Source organism: Rhipicephalus microplus, unplaced genomic scaffold, assembly GCF_043290135.1.
Source record: "Rhipicephalus microplus isolate Deutch F79 unplaced genomic scaffold, USDA_Rmic scaffold_327, whole genome shotgun sequence".
Classification (NCBI taxonomy): Eukaryota; Metazoa; Arthropoda; class Arachnida; order Ixodida; family Ixodidae; genus Rhipicephalus; species Rhipicephalus microplus.
Window position 1 is genome coordinate 44,665 of NW_027464895.1, and position 15,483 is coordinate 60,147.

At 42.3% G+C, this 15,483-nt stretch overlaps 1 protein-coding gene and 4 non-coding genes across 6 annotated transcripts in view; 2 read left to right on the plus strand and 3 right to left on the minus strand.

Moving 5' to 3' along the window:
* LOC119162147 (uncharacterized) overlaps positions 1-3,902 on the plus strand; it is a 46,037-nt gene extending 42,135 nt beyond the window's left edge. Inside the window, exons 7-10 of one of the 2 annotated variants that reach the window (XM_075885804.1) lie at positions 795-888; positions 2,662-2,763; positions 2,877-2,978; positions 3,856-3,902. In XM_075885804.1, coding sequence (XP_075741919.1) covers positions 795-835 — 41 coding nt within the window. In that variant the 3' untranslated portion in view covers positions 836-888; positions 2,662-2,763; positions 2,877-2,978; positions 3,856-3,902. Of the gene's footprint in view, positions 1-794; positions 889-2,661; positions 2,764-2,876; positions 3,037-3,855 lie in introns of those variants that run through there. The other variant, XM_075885803.1, reaches the window with a different exon arrangement.
* Positions 3,903-11,513: 7,611 nt separating this feature from the next.
* TRNAT-UGU (transfer RNA threonine (anticodon UGU)) lies at positions 11,514-11,586 on the minus strand. The gene has a single exon. It is a non-coding gene; the product is annotated as a tRNA-Thr (tRNA).
* Positions 11,587-12,878: 1,292 nt separating this feature from the next.
* TRNAT-CGU (transfer RNA threonine (anticodon CGU)) lies at positions 12,879-12,951 on the minus strand. Its single transcript has one exon. It is a non-coding gene; the product is annotated as a tRNA-Thr (tRNA).
* Positions 12,952-13,333: 382 nt separating this feature from the next.
* Positions 13,334-13,406, minus strand: TRNAT-CGU (transfer RNA threonine (anticodon CGU)). Its single transcript has one exon. It is a non-coding gene; the product is annotated as a tRNA-Thr (tRNA).
* An 874-nt stretch (positions 13,407-14,280) lies between these two features.
* Positions 14,281-14,353, plus strand: TRNAT-CGU (transfer RNA threonine (anticodon CGU)). The gene has a single exon. It is a non-coding gene; the product is annotated as a tRNA-Thr (tRNA).
* Positions 14,354-15,483: the final 1,130 nt, after the last annotated feature.

Consider the following 15,483-nt stretch of genomic DNA (forward strand, 5'->3'; position numbering starts at 1 on the left):
GAGAGAGAAGTGCGTGACGAGCGGGCGGAGGATCCAGCAGCTAATGCGGGTGAGGGTCAGGTCACGCGCACTTTTGACCTGACTTACTTGGCATCGTTCCAACAACTGCGGCGGGGGGGAACGCGCTGCGGCGCCTTTGTGTGGACACACGGGACAGCGTTTCATAGGGTAGTCAAAGAGCTGCTGCGCATCATGAAATAAACCTATAGCACCTCATGTATTACGTGCTAGGTGACGTATTAGGCCAGCTACATATTCTTATCTTATCAATTTTTTGTTTGTCAGGCTGTGGCATTGGGGAAGGTTACGACCAACTCCAGTATTCTGGGATGATGAAAGAGGATGAGAATCGCTTGAGAAGAGGGCCATGAAGGGAAAATCAACTTCATAAAGCAATACAGTGGCTGTTAAATACACCGTGAACAGTTTGCAATGTTAGTACATTACATAACGTTATTAGTTCGGTTTTTGAACCTCTGAAACTATGGAGCAATTTTTCAATGTTATTGCTACGTAAAAGTATTCCAGGGCGTCTAATCCTTTTAACAAGTGCCACAAAGATGTAAAAATCAGACGAGAAAAGGGCATTACCCGTCATTGCACAACCCTTAATAAAGTAGAAACACTTTCCATTGCATAACATAGCATTCTTACTGATTGCTGTGATGGCCGGTGGCAAAAGTTGTGCTGCTGCACAATAGAGTTCGACGGGCTGCACTAATGAACTATTTATATTGCCAGCTCTAAAAATTAGCGGGACTTCGGGTAATTAAAAAACACTTTTTTTTTTACAGATTCAGGCTTCAAGATATTTGACTTGGGAGACAGAGTGTAGTTTCAGTTGATAACAAACGCCTTTCTGTCAATTTCCAGCCTCTTCTTCATCCAGTAAGTGGGATAAGTTAATGCCTGCGGTACATTCATTATTGTTTCCGGAGTTTCTAGTGATATGCAGAACGTTACTTCATATTTATTATAACTATCACGAAAAAAGATTTTGCCCCTGATTAAATCTACTAATAAAAACTCTTTTTTACTAACCGTGTGATGGATGGAACAAAAACAAAGCAAGGGAATAAGACTAAACAATAAAAAGTGTGGTGAGGTGGTAGCTCATGTGATTTCACTGGGCCAAGCGTCGTCACTTGTGAAGTGAACAGGGGCTGAGTTCACACGCCTTTCATTCGGTAGGACTTTTTGCTATTCACCCACCTACCTCACTAAAAATATGTCTAGCTTCAGGACAGGCTAAAATTGTCCATAAAAGAAATATTCTGTTAAAGAAATTTTCGCCTTTCTGAATGCAGGCTCTGGGCAGGGATCCAATAAACCTTATTTGTAGCTCGAACTTTTTATACGCTGAGGTAGGCTACCACGTTCTTTCAGGTAGCCTTGGATTGACATCCTGGCCCTGTTTACAAGCTAAAACTGGTCCTCAGGACTTAAGCTTCCAAGACGGGCCCTGTTCAGGCACCAACTAAAGCACCAGCTTGCCTCAAAAAAAGTTATTCTAGATGACACCCCCTCTTCTCTCCTGATGACGTTTGAGTGGTCGTTTTCTTTGGGGTACTGTTGTGTTCTCAGAAAACATAATAGGGGGTGTTTAGTATATCGCAGAATTTGAGGTCTCCTGACCCTGTAACAGGATACATTGTGCGTAGTAGAGAGCCGTGGGCCTCAATTTTTTACTGAAGTTGCCGCAGTGTGATGACATCTTCTCTTGTGTGCTAGCAGTCCAGTGCTGCGTATTGCGATCTGTTGTTATTATAACAGTTTAGAATACCAGGGTAGATTTATGATCTTTCATTGAGTTGTTTTTTGTGTTTCGTCTGTTGTGTTCTTTCATACGGGCGTGAGGAAATTTTGCTTGCTTTACTGCTATACGCTAGTGCCATGAGAAATGAAGAACAGCAGTTAACTTGAGGATAACGTTTTCTTGGCGAAGTGAGTATTGCTTACTGTATGACGTTTCACCACTAGCAAAGACAACAAGCGCAAGAAAGATACGAACATCGTGACATGGGTGGCCACGTCATCGTGTTCATATCTTTCTTGTTTGTGCTGTATTTAGTAGTGACTAAATGTCACACAAAACGTAATGCCTCCGAGCGGGCATAGCGCGCAGCACAGTCACAGTGAAAGCTAGAACAGCAGCCTATCAGAGCATTTTCTAAACACTCTTTGCGATGCTACAAGCACGCTTCTGGGTACCCACTGCGCCATCAAAATGAGACACAAATATGCGTGAACTCCCGAAAATTCACTGTTGAGGCAAGGCCACCAGTGATTGTACTCGCACAAGCCTGCCCCCTCTTTTCGTTAAAAAGGCCTGATAAGAGAGAGCGCTCGCAAAGATCGCAACAGGCTCATGACGCAGGCGGTGGTTAGTTGATTACAAGGAAACCAGAGGCACGCTTCGCGTGATTTGTCATGACGTGCACTTGGAAATTGATCTTAAATATGTTTAGGCTATATTATTGATTGATATTACATGAATTATGCGTATGTATCCACACAAACCTTTTCAACGAGTTATCTTACCTTTCAACATTTGTGTCAATGCTGCTTTAGAAACAAAACACCAAATTTCCCAAAATGACAAAACTAACTTACTTAATCATCCCAGTTGCTGCGTGCCATATGTTTTTTTTTTTTCGGCAGAGGCTTTACATTTTCGTACCTCGCCAACGTAAAGGACGAAGTGCTTCCTGTAACAAAATGCCTGCGAACCTACATGGTCACTTTTGTTCGCCGATATGTAAGGTAAGCTTGAGCAGCAGTTGGAGGTATACGTTGTTCTTTTTTGAGCAGTGCTGCATAACTCTTATGGTTGCAATATTTCTACTATAGATAGTATCTGTTTCTTTGAATCATAGGCTGACAGTCCCAGTTGTGATAGTCGTATTCTTCGCTTTCCTGCTCCCCACTATGGGCGAAGGGCCCGCCGACCAAGAGCTGTTTTCGAAGCAGATCGGAAGGTGTGCAGAAAACTGGTGGACAGTGATCACGCACACGAACAATTTCAACGCACTTAATGAAACCGCAAGTATCAGTTATTGCATTGTACCACAATCGGGCATTCAAGGGAGCTTGGCAACATCATTCATCAAAGCAGCCCAATTTTACACAATTTATTTTTCTCGAAGGCTATCTGGCATTAAGAAGTGAATTTTTAGTAATGTAGAAAGAAAAAAAATAAATTAATGCAATTACCACAAGCAAGTTTCATAAAGCCAGCAACAACTAGCTTTTTGTATATTAACTCCGTAATTCTGTTTCTCGTCAAATGAAGGTATCTCGGGGTCGCATCACATGCTATCAAAAATAGGACATTTTTCCCCAAACTTTACTTATAATAGCAGCCATGTTTTATACTGTTACATATTTAGGTTTTTTTATGTTAATAATCCTGTAATGAAGAAAGCTAAGCTTATTATTGCACATTAACGTCTGATCATCACAAGAGTTTCGAAAAATTCGCTGTATCAGTATCACCCAAGCTTGTTTTTGTTATCACGGCTTTAAGCGCGTTTGAGTAACTACGTTCGTGTGCCAGTTATTAACGTGACCATGCATCGTAAATAAAGAATTCAAAATACCGTCGTAAATCCTCAAGACGAACAAAGATGCTTTTTTTTTGTCCACACTGATATGTATATAGTGTAATCGTAAGAAAGGCTGAAATGTTACATCTAGCTTCTATACGGTAATGCGTTGCAGTGGAAATAATCTAAATTGGTTAGTTTTGAAACTAAATTGGTTAGTTTTGAAACTAAATTCAAACTTAATAGTCCTAGTTAAATTTATAAACACATAATGTTTGTTGAAATGTTTTTTTTTCTCCCCCCTTTTCAGTGTTTGATACACCTCTGGTACGTCAGTACAGAGATGCAACTCTTCACCTCACTCTGCCTTTCATCATGCTCCTGACGAGGTACGATAAGCGCTATGAGTAGTAGACAAGTTTTCTTTAAAAGAACGCTGTAAGCAATTTCTTTGATAAGCAATACTTATGTTTGAAGGTCTTCGAAAATACACTGCAGCCTCATACAGTATCAGTACTATTGAATTTTGTGAACTGGAAGGCGTCAATGCGTTTATTGGTGCTACTGTTTTTTGTCAACAGAAAATAATTGTTTGCACACAAATGCTAAAAACATCAACAGACCCCACCATGGTGGTCTAGCGGCTAAGGTACTCAGTTGCTGACCCGCAGGTAGCGAGATCGAATTCCGGTGACGGAGGCATTTGCGATGCAGGCGAAAATGCTGTAGACTCACGTGCTAAGATTTAGATGCACATTAAAAAAAAATCCTGGTGGTCGACACTTTTGGAGCTCTCCACTACGGAGTCTCTCATAATCATGTGGCGGTTTTGGGGCGTTAAAACAAACATATCATTAAATTCATCAGCAGGGTTCATTGTTTTTTACGCTGTTTTTCATTTCATTTTGCAGAACTGGTGGCATGACATATATTGGTATACAGTAGATATGTTTGCTATACTGTCTAACGCTGACTCTACAGACAAAGCCAAGCTACATTAATGTATCATCTGCGCTATGAACTGTGTTTTAAAGTCTAATTTCTTCCTGTTAATTTTATTTACCTGTAACTTGATTGCGATATACATTGCATAGACACTTTCGGTAAGTTTCTGCCATTACCGCGGCCGTGATGTTCTGCATAAAATCAGAATCGATAACATCACCTCATGCATCGTATGTGTGCGTGTGAGTAAAGGCCCGAAAAGCTACCGCAATTTGATGACAGTGCTCCAACATTTCTTTGAGTACACAGAGATTCGGGATTAGCATTGAGGGGACTGTATTGAAAGTGTGCCCCATCACTGCGTGTTTGCTCTGCCTAAATGAGAATTTTCAAGCTTACCGATGTAGAACTGTATGCACTCAAATAAAAAACAGTATTTGGATAGTAGTTCTGCCACATAACATTATTCGCCATCTGACTTGCTCGCGTTTTCTTTCTTGAAAACCCGGCTCTCACCATTTTCAAATCAAGAATGCTATTTCGCACTTAAGATAAGGCGCGCACCGTTCGTCACGGTGAACAGCAGGAAGCAGGCGCGTGGCCAGACATTTTTTAGGGGCGAAGAAAAGAAATTTATTTAGGGACCGTGGGTCGTGCGTCCTCAATATATGTAGTAGGTAGCCACCTCTCGTTTAGTTTTTTGTAATATCCGCTAGATGGCAGTACTCGGATATGAAGAATATATGATAAAAAGATACAAGATAAAGATACTTCGAGTGTTCACTAGATATACGAACGGACGGATGGACGGACGGACGGACGGACGGACGGACAGACAGACAGACAGACAGACAGACAGACAGACAGACAGACAGACAGACAGACAGGCAGGCAGGCAGGCAGGCAGGCAGGCAGGCAGGCAGGCAGGCGCATAAACAGACAGACAGACGGAAGACAGACGCGGCGAGTGGATGGATGGATGAACGGGCACTTCGAGGGCACTTCCTTGAAATGGTCATTTTTTGTTATCTATGGCATGGCGAAAAAATTTAGGGGGAAGGGGGGGGGCAGTCGCACACCGGACACAGGCCCAGTGTACAACCCCCTGGCTCCGCCACAGACAGGAAGCGTAGTGATAACACGAGCAAAGTACGTGAAGTATATGATTACTGTTGCGTGGCAGGAATACTCCCCAAATACTTGATTTTTTCTTTGAGTGTCTATATATTTATATATTTTGTTTCTTAAACTTTTACATTGCGACAACGAAGCGAAAAAGGGTAGCCGTCACTAACTTTATTTTTCTTTAAAAAAACTAGCAAAAAACGCAATCAGTGAGCCATAAAGCGCAATAAAATCGCGTATTTATAATAGCTCGTAAAAAGTCAGCAATTAAGAAAACTTTCAATTTAGCGCCATGTAAGGCAAGTGCACGACGTCGCTAGCGCTTCCGGTTGTGGCGTCATATTTTACTACCGTGGCCATGTAAGTGTGGAGAGGACAATTAACAGTTAACAAAAATAAAAAAAGTAAAATATGACGCTGGCAGTGCCCCTGTTACCCCTCTTTTTTTGTTCGGGTTGTTATTTTGAACTCTAGGGTTAAAATAAGCACAGGCCGGCCATGAGTGTTCACACAAAAGCAGATCGTTTCAGTTTCCGCACGGGAGCCATGTTCACAATGAAAAAATAATGTACAAATGGTCCAATTGTGTATATTTGAAAATATGACGTAGCAGCGTACGTGTAGGGTAAGTTGCCTTTGTTACGTTTGAAGAAAAATTGTGCCGTTGTCTGAATTTTCAGTGTCAAAATAGCCGAAAAGTCCAATTCGTTTCCCTTTATCTTTTCGTTATTTTCATCCTATATCGATCTACTTCGTGGCCAACTGCTTCTGCGTGTTCGGTCAGCGCGTTCGACGAAACCTTTTTTTGTATACATCATACATGTGCCGCTATACATAGTCTTTGTAAAGCTTACTTCTATCGCCAATGTAACTTTTACCGCAGTTTGCACCACCACCATGGCTCTCCCTGCGTTTGTTTCCTACCACACAGGTTTCCATCTGCCAGTGGCGTATATCCGAGGGCTGGCACACCAAGCCCGTGCCCCCCCCCCCCGTGCCCCCCCCCGTGCCCCCCTCCAAAATAATATGTCCCAGGATACATGCGCACAGAATAATGGTCTATCACCTCTGCCTGCCCGTGCCCAACTTTATTGAAGGGGGTGCCCCCTCCGAAAAAAATTTCTGCCAATGCCGCTGCCATCCGTGAATTCAGCTTACATGTTTGATTGATATTTTAGGCTTACCGTCCCAAAACGACCATATGTTTATGATAGATGTCATAGTGGAGGGCTCCGGAAGTTTTGACTACCAGTTCTTTAACGTGCACCCATATCTGAGCACACGGGCCTACAACATTTTCGCCTCCATCAAAAATCCACCCGCCGCATCCAGGGTTTGATCACGCGACCTGTGGGTCAGCATCCGAGTACCTCAACCACTAGACCATCTTGGCGGTCTTGCTTTGCTTACTTACAGGCTACGTGTGCAGAATCAGCCCATAGCCACTGTCATTTCTTATCAATTGTTTTGATATATAGGCGAAAACGTGGTCGTGCAGCTTCAAGAACTGATTCATCTTCTAAGAGCTGCCGTATTATATAACACAGATTATGCATGAAGCTGTAAAAAAGAGAAACTGGACATTAGCAATTTTACTGAAACGTTACATCACCGTTTAGATAATGGTGCGTAAGACCTCGTAGCACGCACATTTAAGGGCGCAAAATGAGACGGCAGACTGGTGGCATTTTTCATCATGATTTACCCTTTTATTTAGGCTCTGTAACGTAAAAAATCATTTATAATTTTCACCCATGTGTAGATTAATGGCGATTGAATGTGCAACATGTGACCACCATAAAAATTTTGCGCAATAAATATTTGAATTATGCCACAGAGAAAAGTTACAACTCTGAATGAGGAACGCACATGCATGATTCTGACTGCGAACATTGACCAAAAAGGCGCGGTCGGGTGAGCTGTCTCACCGAAATGAGAACAAGGCTCCAATACTATCCTTACTTCTCGTTGTAGTGGCAGACATCAGGGAAAGGGCTGTTTCAATCACCCGAATACTCTTGCACCAGCGTTTTGTAGTGTTACACGAGATCGGATTCTACAAGAGTTAGGTGGCAGATTTACCTCCCATAACATGCCAATGCCTTGCTGTCACATTCAGTATCTCGCGCTTGCGGCAAAAGTGAGTTTTGTTTGGTGCACATAGATTTTTTCACATTTTAAAGAGGAACAAAGTGTTACATTTTTACTTGCAATGTAAAAACAAAACAACAAACATCCGCTTACCCCGTATTAAGAAATGCTTCTTGGCTTATACTTCACTTGTCTCGACCTTCAATGCAGCATCACTAGCCACAAACTTCAATAAAGCACAAACGCGTTTCAAATGCGCTGTCATTAGGCGGTATCAAGGTAGAACAAGCAAGCTCGAAATGCGCTGCCTTGAAGCGCTGGCAATTCAAGGTTAAGTCAAGGAGTGTTCCTCAATACGGCAGTAAGTGGTCTCGCTTTAAGCTTTCTAATTCTAATTCACTTGCTGGCAAACGTGCAAGAAAATGCAAGACAGCAGATTCCAGAACTCAGGACAGCGATTCGAAAGCTAAAAGTGAAAATTGCTTCTTGCTTACCATGCTAAATTAGCAGGTAAGGTGTCGCGAGCTAAGCTCGAGGAGGCTGATGGGATTCCAGGCCACGACGGCTGCATTTAGATGAAACTAAACTGAAGAAAGCTCGTGTAGTTTTATTTTCAGCACACCCCACGTGGTCAAAATTAATCTCGCGTCCCCGACTACGACGTGCTCCGTAATAATATTTTGGTTACGGGGCACTCTTTAGCACTTATTACCTCATAAACTGTCGATACTATAAATCACATAGGTTCGGTATTTTTCACCGGAGGACAACGCCGGCAATGCCGAAGCTTGTGCTGACACTAGACTTTCTGTGACACGAGCTCTAATGTTATTGCAATGAAAGGTGACCACGGCATAGGTAACCGCGTCTGTAGACAAAACTAAAGCTATCATTGTAATAGGTCCAAGCTAGGCACTCTGTCAATAGAGTGTCTCTCTGTCTCCTCACTTAAAGTCTGCCACCTCTTTCATAATTATTTCAACAGCTGCATTACACACGCAAGAAAAACTTGAGTTATGCTTTAGACCGTACAGTCGACCACAAAAGCTTACGCACCACGTGAGCACGTCGCCAAAAGCCTCTTCGTGACACTTCTGCTGTATACGTCAGCGGCGATCGACAGCACCGCAGCGCCCAGGAAGCATTTTTCCCTTAATCTATGGCCTGTCCCTTTTCTGTCTGGGTACAAATTACTTGTGCCTTTGCCTTTTAAACTCGACATGCTTCTTGGCATCTGCACATGATATTCTTATATCGTGCATCTGCATCTACGTGCTTCAGCCTCGAGAGGATGTCTATGAGCATAACTGTTATTAGTCGCAAGCTTCATAACAAAGTGATACCTAGCGAACGCACCACCATTTGAGCCACGCCGTGATAGAGAGAAAGAGAGAAACAACTTTATTTCACGCCGTGATAGTTTTGATCCTGCTATGAAAATAGAAATGTGACGGTCGTATTGCAGATGAGCGCTTCGCGTGAAAACTGCGAACTAACAATGAGCTGTATACGCAGCAGTAAAAAAATTGAAAGGCCAGTGAATAACAACAAGACCCGTTTCTGGCCTAGCACTGCTCTTGACTGAAGATGGCGCACCGCTAGGTGGTGCGAACAGGCAGTTTGGCACGCGGGCGCGTGGTCCAAACACTTTTGTGATAGACTGTGCATAGATATCTACCTATCGTTCGAAAATACATTAACTTTATCGGGTTTGTGCGCAATACTGCTTAGTTTGTTATGTTTCGTGTTGTTGCAGCAATGGACAACACGGGTATTCATGCTTCCAGATTTCCCCAAACGATTGTCACGGTGCTTTTGGTGACTGGACTTGCTTGCAGCACTTATACGGCCTTCCGAACATTCTTCATGGATCTGTTGTACGGCGTGACGACTGGCACGAATGATGGACGGTATACTTGCGTTCAGATTTTTAGCCACTGATTTATGAATTCCAGCTTTATTTGACCTTCAATTTAATTCGCGTGTGACTAAAAACTTCAGAGGCCGTTTTTTTTCTTTCAGACGCATATTCAAAACATTAGAGGTTATTTATTTTAGGCCATTCACCCATGTGGCGACCTACGTTAGCGGAATCCTGGCAGGGTACATGGCTATCCGATACCAGGAAGTAACCATATCTCTTGTAAGTACGCAGAGGTTTTGTGGTCATTCATGACTTTCATTCTGCTTGTTTCTTCATGTATTGCATGGCAACACGGCAACACGGCAAGCGAGATATATATATATATATATATATATATATATATATATATATATATATATATAAGGAAAAGAAGTGTATACCTAAGGGCTCATTTTTCCGTGTTTTAACACAATAATAATGAGATATAACAGACAGTAATGCCAAGGAATGTACAGGGGAAGTTATTAAAACCAATGGAATGTAAATAAGAAGAAAGAAAAGTGGATGAAAAAATTACCAACTGTGAGCAGGAATCGAACCTACGACCTTCGAATTACGCGTTCGATGCTCTAACCACTGAGCTATCCCAGCGGCCCTCCCTCCATCCACTTTTTTGGGTTTATCTGTGAATTTAGAAGTAGGAGCGACAGTCAGCGCCATCTATAAGCCAAACAGCGAGTGTGAAAACACTCTTATGCGCATGTTTGGCGTCACGTAGCACGTGAACTTATTATGAGCGGGCAGCTGATTAATTGTCCCTCTTATACAACCTAAACACACCAAGTCTGCCAGTACGAGACCCTCGTTCAATGAAATAAGGGAAAGAAGTGTATACCTAAGGGCTCGTTTTTCCGTGTTTTAACACAATATTAATGAGATATAACAGACAGTAATGCCAAGGAATGTACAGGGGAAGTTATTAAAACCAATGGAATGTAAATAAGAAGAAAGAAAAGTGGATGAAAAAATTACCAACTGTGAGCAGGAATCGAACCTACGACCTTCGAATTACGCGTTCGATGCTCCAACCACTGAGCTATCACAGCGGCCCTCCCTCCATCCACTTTTTTGGGTTTATCTGTGAATTTAGAAGTAGGAGCGACAGTCAGCGCCATCTATAAGCCAAACAGCGAGTGTGAAAACACTCTTATGCGCATGTTTGGCGTCACGTAGCACGTGAACTTATTATGAGCGGGCAGCTGATTAATTGTCCCTCTTATACAACCTAAACACACCAAGTCTGCCAGTACGAGACCCTCGTTCAATGAAATACGGGAAAGAAGTGTATACCTAAGGGCTCGTTTTTCCGTGTTTTAACACAATATTAATGACATATAACAGACAGTAATGCCAAGGAATGTACAGGGGAAGTTATTAAAACCAATGGAATATAAATAAGAAGAAAGAAAAGTGGATGAAAAAATTACCAACTGTGAGCAGGAATCGAACCTACGACCTTCGAATTACGCGTTCGATGCTCCAACCACTGAGCTATCACAGCGGCCCTCCCTCCATCCACTTTTTTGGGTTTATCTGTGAATTTAGAAGTAGGAGCGACAGTCAGCGCCATCTATAAGCCAAACAGCGAGGGTGAAAACACTCTTATGCGCATGTTTGGCGTCACGTAGCACGTGAACTTATTATGAGCGGGCAGCTGATTAATTGTCCCTCTTATACAACCTAAACACACCAAGTCTGCCAGTACGAGACCCTCGTTCAATAAAATAAGGGAAAGAAGTGTATACCTAAGGGCTCGTTTTTCCGTGTTTTAACACAATATTAATGAGATATAACAGACAGTAATGCCAAGGAATGTACAGGGGAAGTTATTAAAACCAATGGAATGTAAATAAGAAGAAAGAAAAGTGGATGAAAAAATTACCAACTGTGAGCAGGAATCGAACCTACGACCTTCGAATTACAAGTTCGATGCTCTAACCACTGAGCTATCACAGCGGCCCTCCCTCCATCCACTTTTTTGGGTTTATCTGTGAATTTAGAAGTAGGAACGACAGTCAGCGCCATCTATAAGCCAAACAGCGAGTGTGAAAACACTCTTATGCGCATGTTTGGCGTCACGTAGCACGTGAACTTATTATGAGCGGGCAGCTGATTAATTGTCCCTCTTATACAACCTAAACACACCAAGTCTGCCAGTACGAGACCCTCGTTCAATGAAATAAGGGAAAGAAGTGTATACCTTAGGGCTCGTTTTTCCGTGTTTTAACACAATATTAATGAGATATAACAGACAATAATGCCAAGGAATGTACAGGGGAAGTTATTAAAACCAATGGAATGTAAATAAGAAGAAAGAAAAGTGGATGAAAAAATTACCAACTGTGAGCAGGAATCGAATCTACGACCTTCGAATTACGCGTTCGATGCTCTAACCACTGAGCTATCACAGCGGCCCTCCCTCCATCCACTTTTTTGGGTTTATCTGTGAATTTAGAAGTAGGAGCGACAGTCAGCGCCATCTATAAGCCAAACAGCGAGTGTGAAAACACTCTTATGCGCATGTTTGGCGTCACGTAGCACGTGAACTTATTATGAGCGGGCAGCTGATTAATTGTCCCTCTTATACAACCTAAACACACCAAGTCTGCCAGTACGAGACCCTCGTTCAATGAAATAAGGGAAAGAAGTGTATACCTAAGGGCTCGTTTTTCCGTGTTTTAACACAATATTAATGAGATATAACAGACAGTAATGCCAAGGAATGTACAGGGGAAGGTATTAAAACCAATGGAATGTAAATAAGAAGAAAGAAAAGTGGATGAAAAAATTACCAACTGTGAGAAGGAATCGAACCTACGACCTTCGAATTACGCGTTCGTTGCTCTAACCACTGAGCTATCACAGCGGCCCTCCCTCCATCCACTTTTTTGGGTTTATCTGTGAATTTAGAAGTAGGAGCGACAGTCAGCGCCATCTATAAGCCAAACAGCGAGTGTGAAAACACTCTTATGCGCATGTTTGGCGTCACGTAGCACGTGAACTTATTATGAGCGGGCAGCTGATTAATTGTCCCTCTTATACAACCTAAACACACCAAGTCTGCCAGTACGAGACCCTCGTTCAATGAAATAAGGGAAAGAAGTGTATACCTAAGGGCTCGTTTTTCCGTGTTTTAACACTATATTAATGAGATATAACAGACAGTAATGCCAAGGAATGTACAGGGGAAGTTATTAAAACCAATGGAATGTAAATAAGAAGAAAGAAAAGTGGATGAAAAAATTACCAACTGTGAGCAGGAATCGAACCTACGACCTTCGAATTACGCGTTCGATGCTCTAACCACTGAGCTATCACAGCGGCCCTCCCTCCATCCATTTTTTTGGGTTTATCTGTGAATTTAGAAGTAGGAGCGACAGTCCGCGCCATCTATAAGCCAAACAGCGAGTGTGAAAACACTCTTATGCGCATGTTTGGCGTCACGTAGCACGTGAACTTATTATGAGCGGGCAGCTGATTAATTGTCCCTCTTATACAACCTAAACACACCAAGTCTGCCAGTACGAGACCCTCGTTCAATGAAATAAGGGAAAGAAGTGTATACCTAAGGGCTCGTTTTTCCGTGTTTTAACACAATATTAATGAGATATAAGAGACAGTAATGCCAAGGAATGTACAGGGGAAGTTATTAAAACCAATGGAATGTAAATAAGAAGAAAGAAAAGTGGATGAAAAAATTACCAACTGTGAGCAGGAATCGAACCTACGACCTTCGAATTACGCGTTCGATGCTCTAACCACTGAGCTATCACAGCGGCCCTCCCTCCATCCACTTTTTTGGGTTTATCTGTGAATTTAGAAGTAGGAGCGACAGTCAGCGCCATCTATAAGCCAAACAGCGAGTGTGAAAACACTCTTATGCGCATGTTTGGCGTCACGTAGCACGTGAACTTATTATGAGCGGGCAGCTGATTAATTGTCCCTCTTATACAACCTAAACACACCAAGTCTGCCAGTACGAGACCCTCGTTCAATCAAATAAGGGAAAGAAGTGTATACCTAAGGGCTCGTTTTTCCGTGTTTTAACACAATATTAATGAGATATAACAGACAGTAATGCCAACGAATGTACAGGGGAAGTTATTAAAACCAATGAAATGTAAATAAGAAGAAAGAAAAGTGGATGAAAAAATTACCAACTGTGAGCAGGAATCGAACCTACGACCTTCGAATTACGCGTTCGATGCTCCAACCACTGAGCTATCACAGCGGCCCTCCCTCCATCCACTTTTTTGGGTTTATCTGTGAATTTAGAGTAGGAGCGACAGTCAGCGCCATCTATAAGCCAAACAGCGAGTGTGAAAACACTCTTATGCGCATGTTTGGCGTCACGTAGCACGTGAACTTATTATGAGCGGGCAGCTGATTAATTGTCCCTCTTATACAACCTAAACACACCAAGTCTGCCAGTACGAGACCCTCGTTCAATGAAATAAGAGAAAGAAGTGTATACCTAAGGGCCCGTTTTTCCGTGTTTTAACACAATATTAATGAGATATAACAGACAGTAATGCCAAGGAATGTACAGGGGAAGTTATTAAAACCAATGGAATGTTAATAAGAAGAAAGAAAAGTGGATGAAAAAATTACCGACTGTGAGCAGGAATGCAACTGTGAGCAGGAAGAGCCGCTGTGATAGCTCAGTGGTTAGAGCATCGAACGCGTAATTCGAAGGTCGTAGGTTCGATTCCTGCTCACAGTTGGTAATTTTTTCATCCACTTTTCTTTCTTCTTATTTACATTCCATTGGTTTTAATAACTTCCCCTGTACATTCCTTGGCATTACTGTCTGTTATATCTCATTAATATTGTGTTAAAACACGGAAAAACGAGCCCTTAGGTATACACTTCTTTCCCTTATTTCATTGAACGAGGGTCTCGTACTGGCAGACTTGGTGTGTTTAGGTTGTATAAGAGGGGCAATTAATCAGCTGCCCGCTCATAATAAGTTCACGTGCTACGTGAAGCCAAACATGCGCATAAGAGTGTTTTCACACTCGCTGTTTGGCTTATAGATGGCGCTGACTGTCGCTCCTACTTCTAAATTCACAGATAAACCCAAAAAAAGTGGATGGAGGGAGGGCCGCTGTGATAGCTCAGTGGTTAAAGCATCGAACGCGTAATTCGAAGGTCGTAGGTTCGATTCCTGCTCACAGTTGGTAATTTTTCATCCACTTTTCTTTCTTCTTATTTAAATTCCATTGGTTTTAATAACTTCCCCTGTACATTCCTTGGCATTACTGTCTGTTATATCTCATTAATATTGTGTTAAAACACGGAAAAACGAGCCCTTAGGTATACACTTCTTTCCCTTATTTCATTGAACGAGGGTCTCGTACTGGCACACTTGGTGTGTTTAGGTTGTATAAGAGGGACAATTAATCAGCTGCCCGCTCATAATAAGTTCACGTGCTACGTGACGCCAAACATGCGCATAAGAGTGTTTTTACACTCGCTGTTTGGCTTATAGATGGCGCTGACTGTCGCTCCTACTTCTAAATTCACAGATAAACCCAAAAAAGTGGATGGAGGGAGGGCCGCTGTGATAGCTCAGTGGTTAGAGCATCGAACGCGTAATTCAAAGGTCGTAGGTTCGATTCCTGCTCACAGTTGGTAATTTTTTCATCCACTTTCCTTTCTTCTTATTTACATTCCCTTGGTTTTAATAACTTCCCCTGTACATTCCTTGGCATTACTGTCTGTTATATCTCATTAATATTGTGTTAAAACACGGAAAAACGAGCACTTACGTATACACTTCTTTCCCTTATTTCATTGAACGAGGGTCTCGTACTGGCAGACTTGGTGTGTTTAGGTTGTATAAGAGGGACA